The sequence below is a fragment of the Danio rerio genome, chromosome 11 (genome assembly GCF_049306965.1).
Source record: "Danio rerio strain Tuebingen ecotype United States chromosome 11, GRCz12tu, whole genome shotgun sequence".
Lineage (NCBI taxonomy): Eukaryota > Metazoa > Chordata > Actinopteri > Cypriniformes > Danionidae > Danio > Danio rerio.
Window position 1 is genome coordinate 17827734 of NC_133186.1, and position 25691 is coordinate 17853424.

General features: G+C 38.4%; 1 protein-coding gene across 2 annotated transcripts in view; it reads left to right on the top strand.

The window, feature by feature from the left end:
* The window catches only part of gdf11 (growth differentiation factor 11), a 143311-nt gene that overhangs the window by 116699 nt on the left and 921 nt on the right, over positions 1–25691 (top strand). For both annotated transcript variants that reach the window (NM_212975.1, XM_005155799.6), the window contains 1 exon segment: positions 3455–3828. In NM_212975.1, the coding sequence (NP_998140.1) occupies positions 3455–3828 (374 nt within the window).

Here is a 25691-nt window from a genome sequence, read left to right on the forward strand (position 1 = left end):
TGTTCCCTGAGCACCTGAGCTCTGTGTTGGCTTGAGGAGGGATGTAGACAGCCGTAATTATAACAGCTGTGAACTCTTTCGGTAGCCAGTATGGCTGACACCGAAGCATAAGATATTCCAGATCAGGAGAACAAAATGATCTAACTTGCTGTATTTTTCTCTCATCACACCATGAGTTGTTAATAAAGAAACAAACACCTCCTCTTTTGCTTTTCCCTGTGAGTTCTTTTTTTCTATCCGTGTGGTGCAAGGAGAACCACGAAAGTTCAACAGCTGTGTGTGGTACCTCCGCAGATAGCCAGGTTTCTGTAAGGCAGATAATGCAGCAGTTTCTTGTTTCCTGTTGGAAGGAAATGCACGCCCGTAGCTTGCAAATTTTGTTGTCCAGTGACTGAACTTTAGCTAGCAGAATGGTGGGGAGCTGAAGTTGAAATCCACGGAGTCTCAGTCTGACGAGGACACCGGCTCTCTTCCCTCTTTTCCGGCTGAGTTTCCTTTGTGGCTTCGTTGTGTGAACCAGACAAAGGGCTCTGTTGCTGTGTTTGTAAACAGAGCGTCGTGAAAGAACTCAAAGCCCGGTCTTCGATGTGCAATGAGGGAGCCAATTTGTCTGTCGTCTGTGTCTGTCATAGGTAACGCGTAGTGTGTACATCCAGCACGAAAATCAATTAGTAGATGTTATACAAAAATAAACGTTTTAGTAATAAATGTAGCTGGTGATGATATTTTTGGAGTTTTAAACATTCATTCATTTTCTTGTTGGCTTAGTCCCTTTATTATTCTGCGGGGGCCACAGCAGAATGAACCGCCAACTTATCTAGCATGTTTTTACACAGGGGATGCCCTTCCAGCCGCAACCCATCTCTGGGAAACATCTACACACACTCATTCACACATACACTCATACATTATGGACAGTTTAGCCTACTCAATTTACCTGTACCACATGTCTTTGAACCACATGAAACCGGAGCACCCAGAGGAAACCCACGTGAATGCAGGGAGAACATGCAAAGTCCACACAGAAATGCCAACTTAGCCGTGGCTCGAACCAGCGACTCAGTGACCTTCTTGCTGTGAGGCGACAGCACTATCCATTGTGCCACTGCATCACCATTTTAGTAATAATCTGCTGATACATTTAATGACTTAATTATTTGTTGTACTTCAGGTTATTTCATTACAAAGCTGTAACTGAAGTCGTGGTTTTTTGTATGTTCTGTTCTTGTTTTTTACCTTGAGTAAATCTTCCTGTGTTTATCGCTAATCCTCAATTATCATTTAATTAGTCATTTAATTAATTCATTTACTTCAGCTTTGCTTCATGTTTCTTGAACACTCAGTAGTGTGGACACTTGGAAGTGTTCAATTAAAACTGAGGTATTTACTCTGGGGTTTAAAGAGTTAAAGGTGTGAGAGGTAAAAACACGGTGTAAAAAATAATTTAACAGTAATATAATATTAATTTAAACTATGGATGTAGACTGTAAAAAACAGTAGATTGCTGGCAACCACAGCTGCCAGTAGTTTACCCTAAAATCAGTAAAAAAACAAACAAACTGTATTTTACTGTAAAATCTGAAACAAATTTCTTCTGTATGTCACCGTTGTGGAGGAGAGTAGAGCCAGTGTTTGAATCAAAGATGAACAATTTACTGTTGATGTTATTCTGCATGTTTCTTTACTTAAAGACAGTGGCTATTTAGTTGCTGATGCAGTGTAAGAATCTCTCTGTGTTAATTCTAGCTTTACATGTATGATTGCTGCTGTGAAATTTAAGACATTTGGGTCAAACATTATGGGTGTAAATAGCACATTACTTCATAAACTCATACAGCAGTTGGCTAATTTGAGGCAGTCGCTTTCAGTAAAGAAAATGAGTTCACTTGAGTATTGTTTATATAAATGTAGTCCATGTATTTTTACAGCAAAATATGGTAAAATAACAGTACATTGCTGACAACTGTAGCTGCCAGCATTTTACTGTTAATTTACTGTTAAAATACTGTTATTTTAACAGTAACTTGCTGGCAACTGTGCTGCCAGTAACTTACCGGTGGTTATCGGTTAGTTAACAGGACAATTTTTAACAGTGTAGGATAACAGTGCTTATTCAGATGCATAGGTGTTAATTCAATTCAGCCGTTTGAGTCTTTGTCCCACACTCCCACAGAAAAAGATTAAAATGCCTCCAACACTTATCCTGCTATAGTTTTGAGTGTAGTGACAATTCTAAAACCTAAAGAATATAACTTTTCAGTTATTTACAGTTAGGTCCATAAATATTGGGACATCGACACAATTCTGACATTTTTGCCTCTATGCACCAGAGCAAATGAACGAGATATACTTTAACTGCAGACTGTTAGCTTTCATTTGAGGGTATTCACACCCAAATCAGATGAACGCTGTAGGAATTACATTAGTTTGCATGTGTGCCTCCCACTTGTCAAGGGACCAAAAGTAATTGCACAGAATAATAATCATAAATCAAAGTTCTCTTTTTTGTCAGCTGATTAATGGGATGATAACAGCCTTCTGAGCCTACCTGTAGGCACAGAAGGCCCCAACTGGCCCATATCTATCAGCTGATGACCACTGATAATGCCTATTCAATCAAGTGATAACATCCGAAGCGGGTGTTATTTGGCTCCTCGTACCATGGTAAAAAAAAATTCCTGGGAATATTGACTAATATACCTGGGCGAATCGGGGTCCATAACACAATTACTCCCATTTTCTCCATTTACTTTAGGGAAAATATTGCTCAGGTAGTTTACTTTTTTATTTAAAAGAAAGACTAGCAGCAAATGGACATTTAAACATGCCCACACAGTAGCTGCATGCTGCAGCATCCGCAGCACCACCCCACTGTATTACAAGATCTAATTGCTGATAACATCACTGTTTAGAGCATTTGAAATATGTTGAATATAACCTTGTATGAAATTTGAGTGTAATTGACATTACAATGTTTTTAATTTTCTTTAACAATATTTTAACTACGACAGATACAACTGACAGATCATTTTAGTTAGTAAAATGCAATTAGATTCCTCCAGGACAAAATCCTGGGGGCAAATTCTGATATTGAAATCTTGATTTAAGATTTTTGTGCATGAATGTGCATGAATTAATGAAGTATTCTTGTAAACCGCTTACACTATATAAAAAAAAAGAAGAAGAACTGAAAAACACTTTGCCATGGTATACACGACAATAGTGCTCAATTTTAATGTGCACCAATGTGTTTGTGTTTTTACGCTTGTGTTGTATAACATTTGTTTGGCAAAGGTCAACTTTAAGGCATCAACTGTCTTCTTTAGAATTGGTGTTTCATACTATTTCTATTTATTATGGATAATTTATTTAGTTTACCTTGTAACTTATAACTTGAACAACCTAAAAATAATTTCAGTTATTAATAGTATTTTATCTGTTTCTTTTTCCTTAGCTGAACCTCTGGTGCAGGTGGATGGGAAACCGACCTGTTGTTTCTTCAAGTTTAGTCCAAAACTGATGTTTACCAAGGTCCTGAAGGCGCAGCTTTGGGTTTATCTGCAGCCACTAAAACAAACGTCCACTGTTTACCTGCAGATCCTGCGTCTTAAACCTATCACTGAGCAGGGAAGCCGACATATACGTATCCGATCACTCAAGATTGAGCTTGATTCTCAAGCAGGTCACTGGCAGAGCATTGACTTCAAACATGTGTTGCAGAACTGGTTCAAGCAGCCACATACAAACTGGGGTATTGATATAAATGCCTATGATGAAAGTGGCAATGACCTGGCTGTCACATCTTTGGGGCCTGGAGAGGAGGGACTGGTAAGGACCCTTAGATCTTTTTGGCAAAAAAATAAAACATGTGTATTTAAAAAATGTGTATATATATATAATAATAATATATACAAATGTTAAATGGTACTTTTTTACCGTTTGTCAGCAATATATATTAGATTTATATATATTATTTTTATTTGTTAATTTTATTATTTGCTCTTATATTTTTATAATCTCATATTTTATAAGTTTTTTTGCAACGTGCATAAAATGTAGGCTACTTTTGACTTTAAGCCATATGTCAAATTACTTTAAATATTTATTTATTGTTTCATTTTTCACAGTTTTCATAGTTTTCTGGGCAAAAGTAGAGATTAAGGGTGCTGTATGTGAGTTTTTGGCTCCTCTAAAGCATAAAAATACAATAATATGTTTGCAGATATTTAAGAAAAATGGTAAGTAAACATTCTTGTTTGTCTGAAAAACAAATGCTGATGTCAGATTATTTGCTTTGAAAATGCTGTAATGTGCCGGAACATCTGTCTTTGTTTTGGTCATTTAACCCACCCAATGCCAGTTTAGCCATTACTGTGGTTCAACACCCCAGGTTTCCTTAGTGAAAAACTGCATATTTGATTCATTAAGTCAGGAAGGCTGTCAAAACCAATAGTATCTGGATGCAACCTTTTTGATGCATGCTAAGATCTCTCAGCAATACAATGTCAGACACAATGCACTCAATGGAGCTAGTGATGTCACCGTGAGGGGTACACTCAAAAAAAAAATGATTTGTTGGCTTTAATTAATTTTTTTATGTCAACAGGTTCCACGTAACCAAGTAAAGTTACCTTAAAGAAAGAATATTTATTTGAGTAAACTTAAGTTAGTTACATAAAGATAAAGTTGTTTAGTTCAATCAACACTACAAAATTTGTTTACACTGTTAAAAAAAAATCTGTTAAATTTACGGAAAAAGACCGGCAGTCGTTGCCAAGAATTTTTTGTAAAAATATGGAAGTTTTAGCTTAGCTCACAGAAACAAAGTCATTCAGTGTTCTAATGTGTTCATGTGTGTACAATTAGCAAACAGATTTTCACTGCATTAGAAATTACACAGTTACTTTTAAACAAAAGAAGAAGCAGCACAACATCAGATATACTTTGTTCATATTGGACTTGCACACAGATGCTACTATCTTCCACAATAGAGTTTAGGGTGGAGTTAGGTGAGCCTATTCAAAAGCATTGCATGCAGCTCAGATTGCATCTGGATCAGGTCTGCAGCCAGAATAGCAGACAAAATGAGATGCAGATTCATGCCCCATTCACACAGGGTGTCAGCATCAATGCTTCCCATTCACTTTGAATCGGTGACGTCAAGCGTTGCTGAACTGCATTGTGGGTCTGTCAGCACTGCTTGGGACTAGCTCAACTTTTCAAGCATCGACGGAAGTGTCAGCCAATCAGATCGCTTACAATAAGTTCTGGTACCTTTTCAGAAATATTATATGTAAGAAAATCCTCCCATACCAACTTTGGTGGTAGGCAGGGAAAATTAGGGAATAAAGAACCAGCGCAGTGCCTTGTTTGTAAATAACGGAAAAGATGTGAAGGTGCGAGTTCTAATTCAGAAGATAACATTGTATAAGAGCAGAAGATACCCTATACAAATCTCTGAAATATAGTAAGTCTCGCCACACCAAAAACGCAGGGTCAGTGACCGTTGGAGGAAACAAGTGATTCATGGATAGTGGCATTAATGAGGAGGCAGAGGTAAACTTAAAATGCCGCCTAAATTGAGACCAAATCCTGAGAGTTGATGAGACTACTATATTATCTGTATACATGGAGGGATTAATAGGTAAAGCGGCAGTAAGTAAGGCCTGTAACGAAGTGGAAAGACATGATGTTGCCTCTAATTTGCACCAGGGAGCGTTACAGGAGTTGAACCAAAACATAGTCTTATAAATATTAACAGACCAGAAGTAAAACTTAAAGTTTGGTAGAGATAACCCCCCACTCAATTTGCAATTTTCAAGCAGAACTTTACGAACTCTAGGTACTTTACCATTCCATAGAATAGGGGTAACAATTTGGTCAACAGACTTAAAAAAGCTATTTGGCAAAAACAATGGAATACATTGAAATAATAATAAAAATTTAGGAAGAACATTCATTTTCACTGTATTAATCCTTCCAATTAATGATAAAGGAAGATTCTGCCACCTTTAGAAGTCAGATTTGGTTTGAGCCAATAAAGGGGTATAATAACCAGATTTACACAGCCTATATGAAACCTCAGAGTCTTTAAGTTGCAGGGCTAAATCATTAACAGGGAAACACTCACTCTTCTTAAAATTTATTTTATAACCAGAAAATGATCCGAATTTGTTGAAAATGGAAATGATAGAAAGGTGATTGGGTTTGAGACATATAATAACAAATCATCAGCATAAAGTGATAGTTTAGTTTCAATATTAGAACGGGAGATTCCTTTAAAAGAAACAGAGGATTGTAAGGCAATTGACAGTGGCTCAATCGCCAGGGTGAATATCAGAGGGGAGAGTGGGCATCCCTGCCGTGTACCTCTTCCTAATTTAAAATATTGTGAATGTATACCATTTGTGTGTACACTGGCCTGGGAGTGAGCATATAAGAGATGAATCCATGAAATAAACGTGTTCCCAAACCCAAATTTTTTGAGTACAGCAAAGAGGTAGGGCCATTCAACTCTGTCAAATGCTTTTTCAGCATCAAGAGCAAGAACAACCTCAGGGACAGCACAAGAATGTTTGGAATATATATTATTCAAAAGAGTACGAACATTAAAAAACAAATGTCTCCCTTTAATAAAACCTGTTTGCTCTTCAGATATTTATTGTGGGAGTATATTTTCCACACGGATAGCCAAAACTTTTTGCATCATCATTCAATAATGAAAGGGGCTTATAGGAGCTACAAGAGGTGGGATCTTTTTCCCTTTTTAAAAGTAATATATTGGAAGCTTGAATTATCATCTCAGGCAAAGATACCCGTTCCAATGACTCAGAAAAAACAGATAAGAGTATTGGAGCCAATTTATCTTGAAATTTCTTTAGAAACTCTATGGGGAAGCCGTCTGGACCAGGAGCTTTATTATTTTGCATCAGTGGGATTGCCTGTGTTATCTCTTCAATACATAATGGGGCGTCAAGATTATTGGAGACAACTGAATCAATAATAGGGGCTTCCAAATTATCTAAGAAAGCAGTCATTACACTGGTATCTAAAGGAAATTCAGATGAGTATAAATCGGAGTAAAAAGACATAAAGGTGTCATTAATACCACATGGATCAGAAATCAATTTGCCAGAATGATTGTTGATCTGCAAAATATGGCATGAGGCTGACCTCCGTCTTAGTTAGTGTGCTAACAGTCGGCTAGCTTTTTCACCATATTCATAATATGAGCTGCGAGAGTGCAACAATAAACGTTCTGTGTTGGTTGTTGCAATAAGATCAAGCTCAACATGAAGATCCATATGCTGTTTAAAGAGATCTGGAGATGGATTTATCGATAACTGTTGGTCAATATTACAAATTTTTTTACAGCTCTAGCAAATTAGCAGAGCGAGATTTGTTAAGCTGTGCAGAATATGATATAATTTGACCCTGTATAAATGCCTTAAGGGCTTCCCACAACAGTGAATAAGATGTCTCACTGTCTTGATTTGTAGCCAAATAAATATCACTTGATGAAGAAATAAACTCAATAAAATCATTGTCAGACAATAGAAGGGAATTAAACCTTCATGGTGATAAACAATTAGGTTGTGTAGACAGTTGAAGGTCAACACTGAGGGGGGCGTGGTCAGAAATAAAAATGGCATGATACTGAACTGAATTAACTTTAGGAGTGAAAATGCTATCTATAAAAAAGTAATCAATACGGGAATATGAATGGTGAACTGGGGAAAAAAACGAAAAAAACTTTTGCCTGACTATTGAAAAATCTCTATGGATCTATACATCCATTACATGCCATAAATTCTGACTCAGCTTTGGATGTAGAAGTTGGAGTCAATACTCGAGGATTTGAACGATCCAACACAGGATCAATCACACAATTAAGATCAGTGGCAAAAATCAATTTGTGTGTATTTAATAAGGGGAGTGGTTCAAATAATTTGTTTATGAAATTTGGGTCATCAAAGTTAGGTGCATAAACATTAACTAACAGAACAGGATTCTGATATAGTGAGCCTACTATAATCAAAAATCGACCATTGCTATCAGCTATCACTTTAGTAAAAGAAAGTTGCACTCTTTTGTGAAATAGCACTGCCACACCTTTGGATCTAGAGTTAAAATTTCAGTGAAAAAACTCACCCACCCATGAACACCTCATTTTAATGTGATCTACATTTCTCAAATGGGTGTCCTGCAATAAAACAATATCACTATTAAGAAATAACCAGATTACAGATACCCTTAACATTCCAGCTTAGAAACCTAACTGAAGAACCCCTGGAATTCCCTCCATCAATCACCGACCCCGCCATCTATTATAGTGTTTAAGCCTGTTTGACAGTAAGGAAATACATTTGCAAACCTCCAAGAATAAGAAAAAAAGAAAAAAAAGAAAGAAACAAAAAAAGCCTTGAACGAAACAACAAAAAACAAAACAAAATAATTAAATATATAAAAATTGCACAGAACATACAGAACACCAGCAAAACCCACCCACACCCTTGCACATTCAGGGTCCACAACAAACAAGGTAGGCCTCTGTGCTGACTCCAACTGGAGCCACATTGAAAGTTCAAGACTCACGATTAGAGAACAACTACCGGAGCTCTGTAGACTGTGTATAATAACTATTTACAACATATAAGTAGATATATAAATGAATAGGCTCCAAGCCATCCAGTAAAGCCAGATATAAGAAAATAAATAAAAATTCAATAATAATAATAAAAGAGCTGTGTCTAAGACAGTAAATGCAGTTGGCCAAATCCATGACGCATTATTAAAGAAACAAATAATAAAAAAATAATATATTGCAAAAGAGAAATTGCAATTATTCACCTTGATAAAAAATAAATAGTTAAAAATAATAATAATAATAATAATAAAAGTATGTCCGATATGACTGGATTGATGCTATTCAAGAGACCGGAAAGCCAACAAACATTACTAAGTCACATATGTAAGAAAACTTTAATTACATGGGTTACTGTCTCTCACAAGACTACGGTTTCACAACTTGCGATAATAGGGAGTTGACATGTGCTTTTGCCTCATTTGGGCGGTCGAACTGCCACTCTAAGCCATCGTGTGTAACGCGCAGACGAGCTGGATACAGAAATCCAAACTTGACTCTAGGGATCCCCCGCAGCTCCCGACGCACCTCTCCAAATGCCACACGTGCGCGAGCAACCAAGCGAGCTGCTTAAACCGGAAGTCCAGAAATTTAAATAAAGCTTTTTTTTATGTGTGTAAATATATTTGTGTATTGCTGTACTTCCTTTGTGTATAAGGCAAAGTGTGTGTGTTTGGACCTGCACAGGCGCATAACTAACGCAATCTGCTGAACTGCTAAACTTTAGACCAACTTTTAGTTGGTCAATGGTGCAGTCTATTTCAGTTGCTCAAAATAGCAACGTGTTAACAATGCACCTTATCCTTTTTAGAAGTTAATTGTGATCTCGGCAGAAAGCCATCCGACTTAAAGCAGCCTATTTTTCCAGAATTTTTATAAAAAATATTTGGAGACAGGAAAAGTGCATTTTCACTCAGAGTATGCTTGCTAGAGATGCTAGCAATTACTCCATGATTGAGTAATTGTCGATAAGTCATTTAATAGAGACATAATCATTGACTGGTTAAGCATGGACATTTAAATAATATGTTATGCTTTGTGTTGTGAGAGACAGGTGCCCACAACTTCACATTACATTATATTGCAAATAGTTTATAAAGCCTGTACTGCCTCATTGTGGTCAAATGACTTGATTAAACAAATTACCAAACTGAAACGAGGTAATTTACCATAAGAAACTGACCAGGTCAATGGAGGACTTTGTCCTTAACAGTAAATAATAGCCTAATCTTTTATTTTTGATCATACAATTAACAAGACTTTAAATCTGAATTTGATTAAATTCAGGTTTAACTCTGAATATTTTGCATTTATTTATATTATTATATTATTTTTTTAAATAATATATAATATATATAAAACAGAATATGAAATATTCTCAATAAGGGCGATGCAGTGGCACAGTAGGTAGTGCTGTCGCCTCACTGCAAGAAGGTCACTGGTTCGAACCTTGGCTCTGTTGGCGTTTCTGTGTGGAGTTTGCATCGCATGTTTTCCTGCGTTCGCGTGGGTTTTCTCTAGTTTCCCCCACATTCCAAAGACATGCGGCACAGGTGATTTGGGTAGGCTAAATTGTCCGTAGTGTATGAGTGTGTGTGCGTGTGTGCGTGCGTGCGTGCGTGCGTGCGTGTGAATGTTTACCAGAGATGGGTTGTGGCTCGAAGGGCATCCGCTGCGTAAAAACGGGCTGGATAAGTTGGCGGTTCATTCCACTGTGGTGACCCCGGATTAATAAAAGACTAAGCCGACAAGAAAATAAATGAATGAATATTCTCAATAATGTTTGTAAAGGAAATAGAGGCCCTATATGTGCCATTTACATATATTTAAAAAAAAAAAGGAAAATTAATGCAAGTTTTACCAAAACTAGTGTGTGTAAAACACTTTACACTTTATAGCTTGCACAAAAATAGTGAATTTCTCTAAAGAAGCTGTTACTCTACCCTTTTTAGAGCATCATTACAGACATTGGATCTGCAACAGAGCAACTACGGTTTTGAGAAACAAATCACTACATCATTAATTTCCCAAACGATGCATCATACTATGGTAGTTCAGTGGTGAATTACATTGACGTTTAAGAAACGTCACCCCAGTTTGTTTTGGTCGCGGAAACATAGGGGACCTTGTTTTGATGTTTGATCTCAAATGTTTTTTTTTTTTTTTTTGTAGATAATTGACCAACAAAAATATATTTTAAAATTAATATACAAATTATACAGAAAAAAATACATTTCAAAAAGAGATTGTTTTCCAACAAAGTATATATGGAAAGTAAGGATGCAATAAATTCTCCACTGCAACTTCACTGTAATTGATGTACCACAAACCTCTCCCTCAATTTTGTTTGACTAGATAAACCACCTTCCATTAAGATTTTCTCAGATGTGTGCACACTGATTTCCTTTATTTAACAAACTTTGGACAATTTAGTCTATTCAATTCACCTATACTACAACTTTGAACTAGGGGAGAAATCAGAACACCCAGAGAAAACCCATGCGAACATGACGAGAACATGCAAACTTCACACAGAAATGCCAACTGGCCCAGTCAGGGCTCGAACCAGCAACCTTCTTGCTGTGAGGCAACAGTCCTAACCCCTCACCCACCGTGCCTCTAGAAAGAATTCAATTATTGATATCAAATTAAATTTGAAAGCTTTGGTTACAATTAACTAGTAAAAATGAATTACAGATGTCAAGAATTATATTTCTACTACTTAAAATCCAATTTCTGAAATCAATAAGTAACATTTTAACTTATAAATTTCAATGGGTAGAGAGGGGCAGGGCTGTCAACTTATCACAAGCTAGTGGTGAGTTTGATCCACTGGCAGAGGAGGGGGACATACAGACCTGGCAGGCTCAAACATATTATGAGGGTGCACTGTAAATGTCTGGCTGAACCAGATGAGGGATTTTTAGCTCTCACCTCTGGAAACAGTTTAATCAGTTCCTGAGGGAGGATGGATACATCGAGACTGAGTGGCCTATGTTCTCCAACCCCATTGTCGAAGCAGCCGCAATTAGCTGTCCCTGTAAGGCATCTAGTGGCTGTGGCAGTGGCAAACCATCAGACATCAGGAAAGGGAAAGTGGTGGAAGGAATACTTTGAGGAATACTGATTTTTATCTTTTCAATCCCACAACATGCATTCCTTTGAGGATACAGATTTATAGGGGATACAGGAGTTGACTTGTCCATCACCCAAGCTGAAGTAACTGAGGTTGGCAGCAAGCTCCACAGTGGATAATATATCTTATATTGTTGTGAAGAAAGATCTAAGAAAAAAGGCAAAGCTCTCAATTTACCAATCTATCTGCATTCCTACTCTCACCTGTCATCATGGGTTATGGGTCATGACAGAAAGCAGGAGACTTCATATACAAGTTGGTGAAATGATCTTCCTTCACATGGTGGCTAGACACAACCTCAGATATAGGTTGAGGAACTCTCTCACTTTGGAGAAACTCAGAGTAGCCACTGCTCTTTCACATCAAGAGAAGCCAGTTGAGATGTTTCTGAAACCTTGCTTGAGTTTTTCAAGACTTTTCCCTGAGGGGAAGACCAAGGACACAGTGGAAGGACTATGTGTCTCTGCTGGTCTGAGAATGAACTGGTATTGCCACTGGAAGGTTTCTGGGAAAAGGGTAGTCTGGGGTTCCTTGTTGAGACCATTGCCCGGGCCCCTGTTAAGCAGCAGACAATGGATGGATGGAAAATTAAATGGTTGAATAACTAGCACTAGTAGACATGTTGCTAGTGGAAATGTAATTCCTAATATCAAATGTCAGCTATTTTTGGGGATCTGACAGTTCTGTCAGTAATGGAGATTCTGGCAGTGATGAAAGATCTTGCAGCGCTGGCAGTGGTGGAGGTAACTCTGACAGTGATAGCTCTGGTGGTGGTAGCAGCTCTGACAACTCAGGTGGGGGTGGCTATTCTTTTAGCTCAGACGATGGTATTTCAAGGACAGGGACTATGGCAGAAACTATGAGACAACAAGACTCAGGACAAGAAACCATCTTCTAAATCAGCAGCGAACTGGCAGCTATAGACTGAGATGGCAGATTGGCTGCGACTATCTACTGAGCTGGTGACATGGTTGTGATTTTGTGCCATGACTGTGGTAGAGGACTGATGAATAGGAGACAGGATTATGGGTGATGCCAGCATAATAGTGTTGTACCCATCGCCAGCTGGTCAGACGCTGAGAACAGACTTGCTGATCCAAGTGCAGTTTATTCAAGATTAGTTTGGCAGGCAACAGTCAACATAGGTAAACAGGTAAATGCAGATAATGCAAAAGGCATAGTCATAAACAGGCGAATGGTCAGTCCTGGCGGCAAGCCTTGTAAACAAACAAACAAACAAACAAAGTGAAAGTCAAACACGGCAGGGCAAGGCAAAGGAAAACACATCGTAATGCTAACAGAACAGTGTCACAAGACTCAGCCCTGATGCGTTTGTGTGTGCTGTTTTAATAGTCCTTGTAATATACATCCACTACCACACTAAAGAAGTTTAAAGTTACTAAAAAATACTACAAACATAAAGATGAAATTAAAAATTGTAATATGAATATTATGTATAATCTCATGTATATATATATATATATATATATATATATATATATATATATATATATATATATATATATATATATATATATATATATTAGGGGTGGGCCGCTATTGGCGTTAACGTTCTGCGTTTATGCGAGACTTAATACAATAAAAAATATCATCGTTAATCTATTCTCAAAGTCGAAGACACTACTGACTACGCTTACATGGACGTCTATAATCTAGTTATTTTCCTTAATAGACAATAATATAATTAAGGTGTTTATGTGAAGTGCTTTTATGTAAGAGTTTCCTGTAATTTTGGGTGACTAACTGCAGTTCGGCAGTTTCACTTTAACCTATGAACATTTAATTTATGCCCCCATGACAAATTGGGGTATTAGACACAAATAAGGAGTAAGGACTGGTGAGAGTGTTATGGAATTTAATAACACACGAAAGAAAAAACTTCCACATTTCGCAATATCTGTGTGTCGCAAAACTCGCCGTCTCTCCAGTTTCTGCAGTTGTATTATTTCAGTCGCTGTATTATTCTTGCTCATTTCGGGTCTGTTCCTGCAGAACAGTAGTGCCTTTACATCGTACAACCAACAGTAGTTCTTGGTTATTGGTTTGTGCATTCCGGACAGTTTTATTAGCAATCTTCGACTCATCCCTGAGATCGCCAAAACACCCAAGACTGAGTGTACTGCCCAGCCGGGCGGAAGTGTTCGAAGGCGGCGTCAAGACCAGAAACAAAGACGGGGGAAGCGCAGTGGGCTAAAAGCTAAGCTAAAGCTAACACCACAATGGCTTTCTTTACCCAGCATCTTTCTCGCCAATGTACGGTCACTGGTGAACAAAATGGGTGAGATTCGACTGCGCATCAACCACAGCAAAATATTATGGAACTGTAATGTCATGATTTTCACAGAAACATGGCTAAACAGCGGGATACCAGACAATGCTGTATCTTTAACTGATCATGACACATTCCGAGCAGACTGAACGGCAGATGACTCCGATAAGACCAAATGCGGAGGATAATGCATTTATATTAATCACTCAATTTAGTGATTTTAAACACTCAAACTTTAAAGACAGTGCTTCCCAAATTCTATCAAAATATTTTCTGCCACACAAGAGGAAACAAAACCTTAGACCATCTTTACACAAACATGGCTGAAGCTCATGCTGTGACCCCCTCCCCCACTTGGGTCAATTAGATTACCTTTCTTTGTTCCTCACCCCTAAAGCTTGATTTATACTTCTGCGTCAAGTGACCGGCGTAACCCACGGCGCAGGCAGCGCGCGTAGCTGTGCATTTATACTTCTGCGCGCTGTCTCTGTTGGTCTGCATTAACACTTCCGAAACGCTAGTTGGCAGTGAGGTGTTAATGTTCCTCTGTGTCGAGTTTCTTCTCTGCTTTTTTGCTTTTCCTGAACACTTCCGGGATGTACAAGTGGCTCAAACTCGCTCATTTTGAGGCAGGAACCGGCGGACGTGCAACAACTTTTAACCATGAGGTAAACACAAAACAAAACTTTCCATCCAGAGCTCCTTCACGGGACTCCACACTTGTAAACAATCGCTCGCGCCATTCGCGCGGCTCTCGGTCCCGCCCAGACTCGTCAGTGCTACCAAGCCGACCAATCACAGAGCTTACGCTACACGTCGTTGCGACGTGTAGTTACATTTTTTGAGAGGTGCACGTCAGTGACGGCGACGGCCACGGCGAAGGGCTATGCGTCAGCGCCGTAGCATACTCCAGTGTTTGACGCAGAAGTATAAATCAGCCTTAAGTACTCACCACTTATCAACCGTGTAAACCCATCAGTGAGGACCATCAATTTGTGGCCAGCAGGGGTAGACACCACACTCCAGGACAGGTTCCAACACACAGACTGGAGTATGTTTGCTTCCCAGGCCACATGTGGCTCTCACACAGACATTGACAGTTACACTTCCTCTGTTCTGGAATACATTGACACCACTATAGACATTGTTACAACCCAAAAGCAAATAACCACATACCCAAATCAAAAGCCATGGATGAACATGGATGATTGCAGCTTAAGGCTGCTGGACCAGACGGTATTCTCGGTCGCGTCCTCAAAGCATGTGCAGAACAGCTCACTGGGGTATTCACAGAAATTTTTAAACTGTCACTTAACCTAGCAGCTGTACCAACATGCTTTAAAACCCCCTCTATTGCACCAGTGCGGAAACACTCCAGCCCAACATGCCTGAATGACTACCGCCCTGTAGCACTCACACCCATCATCATGAAGTGCTTCGAGCGGTTGGTCCTGGCACATCTGAAAGACTCTCTGCCATCCATTCTGGACCCACATCAGTTTGCCTACCATGGCAACAGAAGCACAGAAGATGCAGTCTCCATAGCACTGTACTCTTTACTCACACACCTGGACAATAAACACTTATACACAAATGCTGTTTGTTGTCTTCAGCTCAGCATTTACCACAGTCATACCCTCTAATTTATTTATCAAACTTAAAGACTTGGATATCAACAAGTCTCTGCAACTGGGTTTTGGACTTTCTCACTAACAGACCTCAGAATGTTAGATCAGGCCACATCTGCTCCACCACCATCACACTCAACACTGGTGTACCACAGGGCTGTGTGCTGAGCCTCTTCCTCTACTCCCTTTTTACCATTGACTGTAGGCCTGTGAACAGATCCAACACTATCATCAAATTTGCAGATGACACCACAGTGATTGGTCCAATTAGCAACAATAATGAGACTGCCTACAGGGAGGAGACACAGCATCTGGCCACTTGGTTCACCGACAATAATCTGCTCCTTAACACCAACAAGACCAAGGAGCTCAATGTGAACGAACAGGCTCACATGATCCCATCGACATCAATGGGATGGCTGTTGAGCCTGTCTCAGCCTTCAAGTTCCTGGGGACCCACATCTCAAAGGACCTTTTATGGACAACCAACACCTCCAGCCTGGTCAAGAAGGTTCACCAGTGCCTATTTTTCTTAAGAAGACTTAATTTAAGAAGACCCAGCTCTCATCAACTGTGTTGGTAATCTTCTACCGCTGCACAATAGAAAGCATCCTGACCAACTCCGTCACAGTCTGGCATTGAAGCTGCTCTGTTGCTGAGCGTAAGACACTACAGCTGGTGGTGAAAACTGCCCAGTGCATCACAGGGACCACACTGCCAGCCATAAAGGACATTCAGAAGAAACACTGTCTGCGCCAAGCACGCAGTATTCCTAAAGACTCCTGTCACCCTGCTCACAGACTGTTTTCTCTCCTGCCTTACGGTAGGCGCTTTAGGCTCCCCCGAACAAAAACCAGCAGATTGAGGAACAGCTTTTCCCCCAGAGCTGTCTCCCTTTTGAACTCTGCCCCTTATTGATTCTTTTGCCCCCCAATACACCCCCACTGTCCTCTAACTTATACTCCTCACAATCATTGCACTATTTTACATTTGCACATTTAATAATTGTTATATTCATTGCACTGATTCATTTATTTGAACTGTACATACCCACTGCACATGGACATTTGTCATTATGTACACACCCACTGTAAATATACATTTGTAATTATGTTTATCTATCTGCACACTTCTGATTATTAATAGCAACCTGTACATAAATTAAATTATTGTTAATCCTGGTTATAGCTAATATAACCTTAATATATGTTTATACTACATTCATCTGTAAATATCACCATAATTTTACAATTGCACTTTATAACTTATACCTGTATCCTGCACTTGCTGCTGTTGCACTGCTGGTTAGACCTAAACTGCATTTCGTTGCCTTGTACTTGTACATGTTTAAGATTAGCTAATCAAAATACGTGTTAGGTTAAGGTAATCAAAAATCGCAGTTTCGAGCTTATGTAGCCCTACAGTTCAAAATACATGTTTAACTGAATAAACAGTTAGAAAAAGCACAAATACATCTTGTGGAACATCATTTTTTTTATCACCAACACAGTGGTTCAACACGGTTCGTACGTTTTCGATACAGCAAAAAAAAAAAAAAAAAAAAAAGCTAGAGGATTTCTCTAATTTAATTTTTTTTTTAATACATTAAAACTAACATCATAAAAGTATGATCTTGTTTTTTTTCTATTACTTTAAACAGTTTTATAGCTATACATCTGGGGTTTCTGCTTAGCAGTAAATAAAACAAATCCTTCTTTATACTAAAAACCAAAAAGCTTGCTATAAAAAAAATATATGTAATATTGTAGTTAAACAAATAAAAAGAAAAGAATAATTTAGTTTTTATATGGAACTTTCAGACTATTTTTAAGTTTTTTTTTTCAGAAAGATGAGTGTCCACCTTTCCTTCAGACAGCACAGATCTGCTTGATTTGATTGTAAGCAGAAATTATCTGACTGAAATGGGCTTATGAATAAATAATGTAATTGGGCTATATTACATTCAACATTTTCCTAAAACTCGAAATTTCCACTACGGATCAAGATATCTCATATCCACAGCTATAAACGTGCCGATCGCCTCTGTGATTTGTTTTGCCCTGTTCGAATCTGTTGGACTTGCCTGTCTGAATGCTGTTCCAGTTCCAGATATGTAGCTTATCTGAAGAGCGATGGAGGTGTGTGTGATGTGTGGCGAGTTGTGCCCAGTGTATACCTGAAAAGCTGGGAGGGATGCGGTGGAGAGGGGTATGCGATGTATTTAAGGACCGGGGGGGAGACACGCGATTTCCGGAAGATTATCATTTGTTTGCGGGCATCCGAGAGACTGTATGCATTTGCGGGAGACTCAAACTTAAACTTCCGGGAGACTTGGGATGTCTGGGATTACATTAACGTTACTAGCCATTGTGCGAGCTAGTGTAGCGCGTGCCTGACTGGAGTAGTGTTTAGAGGTGGGCAGGTATGGTGATATGTGAACAGGTTATTGAGATTGGCTGTTTTGTGTCAGTGTCAAGGGTTGCTGTAGCAACGGGGGCGGAGCCAGCACGAGCAGGCTGATGCTGCGTTCACACCAGACGCGGAACGTATGTCAAGCGCGAGTGATTTACATGTTAAGTCAATGCAAACGCGCGAATAGACATCCTGCTGCGCAAATGATGCGAATTGCACAAATGGTGCAGTGCGAATGGCGCGGCGCGAATTGACCGTTTGACGTGCTTAACGCGCATTTCGCGCGAATCGCTCGAGTTCGAACATCTGAACTTAAGTGGACATTCGCGCTGCGTTAACCAATCAGGAGCTTGCTCTTGTGGGGGCGTGATTGTAACGTATTGTCTGTTGTCGGTGTTCAGAGGGATATCCTCCAGCTTTCAGTGACAACAGTTCATCAAACTGGGCTTGGCTCAGTCAGAAGCACCGCTGAAAGCCTCCGTCATCCAGGTTCAGTTTCTGGAGGAGTTTATGCGCTCACAGAGCTGGATGCACCTCTGAAAGGATGTAGTGGACTCGACCCTAAACGTATCGACCCTGTTTTTCAGTCTTCATAAAGCACATAAACACTGTTATTTTCTTCATAAAATCCATGTAAGCCATTTAGCTATGAAGCTAGAGTCACCGGGCAGACAGAAGCCCTGCACATCACGCGAATCCGCCTCGGTTCTGAAGTGAATTTGTTATGCGAATAAAGCGGGGTTTGACGTGCGAATGAAGCGAGTAAACTCAAATGTTCACGTGGCTATTTACGCGCGAATAGCGCAATTTATCTACGCGTTCCGCGTCTGGTGTGAACACAGCATCACACAGAAGACAGCAAGATTGCTAATGAGTGCATGCTTTAATAAAGTGATATTCTGAGTTCAAAAGCGATGGTCTACTGTTTAACATGACAGTGGGGAAGGCAGCATGTTGCCTGTCACATCATTTGGGATGCCATGTTGAGGGTTGCTACCCTGAAAACATTATATTCTGTACTTATTCTCTTTTATCTTATTAGATATTAGTCTGAATCGAATCATTCGGTTCGTAATGCATACCGAACTGAAAGTCTTGTACCGAACGGTTCAATACGAATACACGTATTGTTACACCGTTAATAATATATATATATATATATATATATATATATATATATATATATATATATATATATATATATATATATATATATACAGTTCTATACAGGACACAAATTCTACTCATCTTTATTTCTATAGCACTTTTACAATGTAGATTGTGTCAAAGCAGCTTCACATAAAAGATTATAGTAAATTAAAAGTGAAATGTTTCAATTATATATTTCAATTATAATTGAAATTATAATGTCTTTTTGGGAAACGTTCCTGGCTCCGGTTGCCCTAAAAAATGCAGACTAACGATCCTTTAGAGGATTTAAACAGCATAAAAATGTTGTCATTCAATGTACTAATGTGTTCATGTGTGTTTACAATTAGCACACAGATTTTCACTGCATTGGTAACTACACAGTTACAGTTAAACAAAAGAAGATGCAACATAACATCAAATACTGTTAGTTCATTCGGACTTGCACGCAGGTTGCCAGTAACCTACTGTTTTTAACATTTTACATTCGTAATTTTAGTTTGCAGAATATTTCTGTTAAAAAGACATTCCACAGTATTTTTCATCAAACACATTTAACCTCTTAAATCCCAGAGCACAATCCTCACTAGTGTCCTCACTACAGAAGGTTGAACACTCAGACAGTGATGAAGTTAATGAGATAATTAAGTGTCTAATTAAAGGAGGATTGAGAATTATTAATAAACAACTATTAACCGCAGAAGGAAAGTAAAACACAAATCAAAGCCAAAACCAAAGATGAAATCAACTGAAAATAAAACTCTAAATGAAATAATATTGAATGAAAATAAAACAGATTACACACAAAAAAATATAATTTCTCAAGATCACCAGAGATCAATAAAAAACTCCACAAACATCAGGAGCTTCATTTATTATTGACCTTTCACTTTATATCTGACACATGAACAAAAGCTCTTAAAGAATATTTTGTTCATTTGAAGTCACCGTGATGGAGGACAGAGTCTGCTTTAGTTGGGCTCTTCAACTATATGCTATAGTTTTTAAATTGGCTGTTTGAATTAATTGTGTCCACCACACATTTTGTGTAGCATGAAAAGCCAATGAAACAAAACAACAATACTTTTGATAAGTTTAGATATAATATCATAACCACCCTCATCTGCTTGTGCACTCATTGGATATCTTGTTATTTATAAGTAAGAAATGATTACCATATGTAAAGGAAACAGCTTGATCTACAGCTGCCATTAACTTTGGCAGGTCTAAATACACCATCCATAATGAGAATGCTTGATCTAAAGCAGAACTTAAAAACACACAGACATCAACAATTAGTCTTTGAATCTCACCAATGGTGACAAACAAAAAATCAAATGAAAATCAACCCAGAACAATACAAAAAATACTGAAATATTACCCACCAAGAACAAAATAAAATAAAGGAAAAGAAAGAGATTGTAAGAACTTTAAGCTGCATAATATTTTCATGATGTAATGCATGCTGGGATTTTTGTACTATGCTGGCACCTAGCATGCATTACAGTATAAATGAATTAATGAGCTTTTTTTAGCAACCATGGTTGAGGTTCCTAATTCCTGATCTCTGTGTGTCTAATGTGCAGCTGTAGATCTCAAAGGCAGGTAAATGTGGATCGAATCTGATACTTTTCCCTCTCATGTAACTAAGGTGATTACAGTGTGAACAGCTTAATCTGCATAGAGTCTGAACTTTTCAGGTCAGATCTGTGCCACTCTCACATGTAGTCTTAATTCAGACACAGATCTGGGGCCTCATGTACGAAGACTTGCGTGGAAATCTTACTAAAACTTTGCGTACGCACAAAGCTGTAAATGTGCGTACGCAGAAAAAAATTCAGATGTATGAAACACTGCATACGCCGAATCTCACGCATATTCTTTTGTACATCCGAATGAACGTGAAACTGAGCGCAACATGCACGAGCACAAAACCCCTCCCTGCCTCCTCCCCCGTATGAATATGCTAATGACTATGCTAATGGCAAAACCCAACGAAAAAGCAATGGCAAAATCAAGCAAAAAGAGAAACTTTGAACAGAATGTGAAATGGAGGTGCTGCTTTCAGAGGTAGACCGGAGAAAAGCGGTGTTATTTGCAAGTTTGTTCTCCGGAATTAACAACAAAAGAAAAAAAATAGAGTGGGAGAGTTTAGCTGATGCGGTTAACACAGTTGGGTCTGAACATTGCACTGAGTGCATTAAAAAAATATATAGTGTGGTTTATATCTGTAAAATGTTGCAGCACCCTTAGCAGTCTCAGTGGCGCACCTCAAATCGTAAGATGCATGTGATCATGAATTGACACGTTCGAGCATGAACTAGGCTCGAATCCAGCATCTGATGAACTCTTTCTTCTTTTTTTCCCCGCTACATATCAGATTTTGCCCACTATTTATCACGAGAAAGACAAGTAGGAATCATCAGTAAGTTTGTGCATCATATTTTATTTGCACATTAATTGAATGGAAATGTTTCTGATTCACGCATGCAAATTCATCTTCAGATAGTGTCTTTATAGCAATGTGCGTGCGGTAGATCGCTCAGATTACATTGGGAAAACAGGCGACTTCTGCAAATTGTGCTTTAATGTTTAGCTGGTCAACTGTATGGTATGGAAACCTTACATACCTGCTAGATGAACCTGTCTCATACAGCTGCCATTGCAAGGCTCAGACACTTTGTAGAGAGGAATTTTACACAACTGCCTCTAGGAGTCGCCAATGGAAGTAAAACAGACACGCACAAAAAATGTGCGTACGCCAGCCAGAAAGCTGCCGTGAAGCTGCGCACATTCCTACGTTCAGTTCATTGTTAGTAAATCCAAACGTGAGCGATTCTGAGCGTGAAACCAGGCGTTCGCAAAGTTTTTGTGCGTACGCAGCGTTGATACATGAGGCCCCTGATGTTTTGCAATGCGACTGCAGTGTGAACGGTTATGTTGGATTTCATTTGACTTTTGCATAATATTTGAGCAACATGCGTCATCATTCTGTGCTGCAAACATCATCTACCCCTCAGCAGCACAATAGAATGGCACACAGGGCGATTACTGCACCACGGAAAGTTGGTTGTTCATGTTAAAAAAGATTTTGAATGCATAACTGGTGCTTGTTAACCATTCTGGTTAATGATTAAGGCACGGGTTAATCGCAAAGCCAAAAAGCATCATGGGTGTTGCGGATAGAGGACCCTTGAGCAAAGGAGGAAGAACTTTCTCTCCGAGAGAAAAAAGGGCAGGTGCTCGAGCATCCAAACCCACCTTCTGCACATGTCTGTTGTTTATAACAAAGTAAAATGAAATAACTCTGCAAACAGACATAAACCAACTCTGCCTTCACAGCTCAGTCTGCGGCTGCTCAGATCAGAGCGCCACGCACCCCAGTTGTCATAAATCACAAAAGATCAGTGTTTTTTTTTTATCACAGGAGACTTGTTTTAGGTCTCAAATGCTGAAATATGCCTTAGTAGAAGCAGAACAATCATTTACAGTTCATGAAATACACCACGGTTGTCTGTTGAAAAGGGTAACAATAATAGAAGCATGATCTGACAACGTGCTTATTTATGCAGCACACACATGTGCATAATTACACATTTTGTGCACTCCGTAATGCATTTTTGCACATGTGGGTCGGTTTAGGACCATGATGTGTTCACACCGCAAATCTGATATAAGCCACATTTATAAGAGCAGTGTGAACAGCCATGCAAAAAAATCAGATCTGAGAAAAAAATCAGATTTGAGCAATAAGCCTTGCAGTGTGAACATAACCAAAGTTTTGTACATAAAACAAATTACATTTTAAATTCTTAATAATTCCTTGATAATTGTTTGTTAAACTTCCATGAGAAGCTGTAACATATCCCAAACAATATGAAAAAAAAAAAAACTATTTTCTATGGCTTAACTTAAAAACACTAGAAATTATATCTGTTACAATAAAGTACACACAGTATAGTTTCTCATTGCCTCTCTTGCTATAGCTGATGAGTTTCAGAAACACAGTTATAGTAGCCAGAGAAAAATAGGTAGAAGAGTAAAGGATCAATAGCTCAACTAAAGCAGCCTCTGTCAAATGGAACATTTTCAATAAAAAATATAAACCTCTGTTAATTATCAAATATTCTTGCAGATATGCGGGAATTGAAGTCAATCTGTAATCAGTGAAGCTGGTAATGCTGTCATTTAATGGAGTTGTTTACTCCTCTGTCTTAATTCAGTTGGTTGTCTGTAGTTTTATTTCTTGTTCTTTCCTTTAGTGATTGTGCTTGTTAACAGCAGGTGTTCATCATTCAGTCATTTGTGGTTGTGGTTGAAAACAAAGGTTAGATCTAGTACATTTGTTTTCCGTGTTTTTTACAGAAATGAGCCTGTTAATCACTTAACAGGTTTTCACTGTAGATTGTACAGACTTTTACTGTTAAAATCATGAACATATTTTTACAGTGTGTATATGATATTTAACAGGGAGCTAATGCAATGATGAAAGAACTGGAGTAATATGGTTACATTCCTTTGTTCTAGAAAGCACTCAAGCAGTTGCATTTTGAACAATCTGAATTTTGTTAATTAGGCCAGCAGGGCAACCACCTTGTAACGCATTACAATAATCTAACCGAGAGGTCATGAACGCATGAATAAGCTTTTCTGCATCAGACATTGATAGCATATGTTGAAGTTTGGCAACATTTTTAAGATCAAAATCATTTTCTTAGTTCAGTCCTCATCTTCAGTCATAAATCCAAATTTTTGACTGAAGATGATGACTGAACTAAGAATCCATCAAGGGTTAGACAATAACCCCTTTCACACAGTGATACCGGTAAATATCTGGAAAATTTCCGGAACGACTTTACCGGTATATTTAAAAAAGTGCTGTTCACACAGGCGAAGACGTTACATAATTTTCCGGAAAAGAGCATTCACACATCCATTCCAAAATCCCGGTAAATTCTAACATCATTCACCACAAATGAGCTTTAAACGGCTGCGCTTGTATTTGTAAACATTTGACTAAATTACAAACTCTGTGGATGATCAATATTGTGAACAACTTTCGCAGGATCACTTTCGCATGTCGAGATGTTCATAATATGTGCGTGTGCAGGCGCTCACAGGCTGTTTCACAGGCACACGCAAAGCTTGAAGGTAAACAAACAACGGCTTATCATAAGCATCTCATCGATGATTATTTACACAGTTGGCATTAAGAAGAACATATAAACGTGATCTGACTAACTTCTAGCAGCTAAATGTGTCTGGAAAAATATTCAAAGGCTTTTATTCTCACAAACCGCGCGGATGTAAATGCGTCTGACTGTTGTGATTGGCTAAAGCAGACGTCTCTTGTCAGCACGTTCTAGATGTGCACGCGCTTATTACGGCAATCTTCCTTCTGCATTCACACAGCGCAGCATTTCGGCAAATTGCCGGTAATGTTACAACTTCTCTTTCCGGAAAATAGCCAGAACGAATTTACCGGTATTTTCAAAAAGGACCTTTTTACACATACAACCTTTGTTGTAGGTCTGTATGTGTGAAAGGGGCTAAAGTTCTAGTTTTTTTTTTCTAGTTTTTTTCATGTGAGGTTTTTGGGTCCAATAAGCATGTTTTATCGGTAGTATATATAGTGTGAAACGTAAGGGACTAAGAACTGAGCCTTGTGGTACCCCACAGTGTACTTTTGATCTGTATGATGCCACTTCATTAACTTGATACAAATTGATAACGTTCAGATAGATAAGACCTGAACTAAGAATGCAGTTCCTATAATACAAACATAATTTTCAAGCCTATTAAAGAGAATATTATGATCGATTGTATCAAATGCAGCACTGAGGTCCAATAACACTAAAAAGAAATGCAACCACGATCGGACAACAGAAGAAGGTCATTCGTAACTCTTAGGAGTGCTGTTTCTGTGCTATAAAATGCTCTAAATCCAGATTTAAATTTTTCACAAGTATTGTTTCTTTGTAGGAAGGAACATAGTTAAGCAGATATAACTTTTTTCCCAGTATCTTTGGTAGAAAAGGCAAGTTTTAAAGTGGGTTTATAATTTACTAGTTCTTTGAGATCAAGCTGTGGTTATGTAGGTTAAGTAGGTATGAATTCAAATCGTTAAGAAAAAGTTCAGAAAATTCTTAAAACAATTGTTTTAATAATTTAGTGCCAACAAAAACCGCAACTGTTAAATTTATCATCAATGAACTACACAGAATGTGGCATATGTCCATGGCCAGCTTTTTGTACACTCCCAAAATCTTTTTTTTTTTTTTTTTTTTGTATTATTATTTAAATTACATTTAATTGAAGAGCAGCACAGTGACTCAGTGGTTAGCACAAAGTTCTTGGCATTTCTGTGTGGACTTTTGCATGTTCTACCTGTTTTCGCCTAAGTCTCATTGAGTACCCCAGTTTCCCCCATAG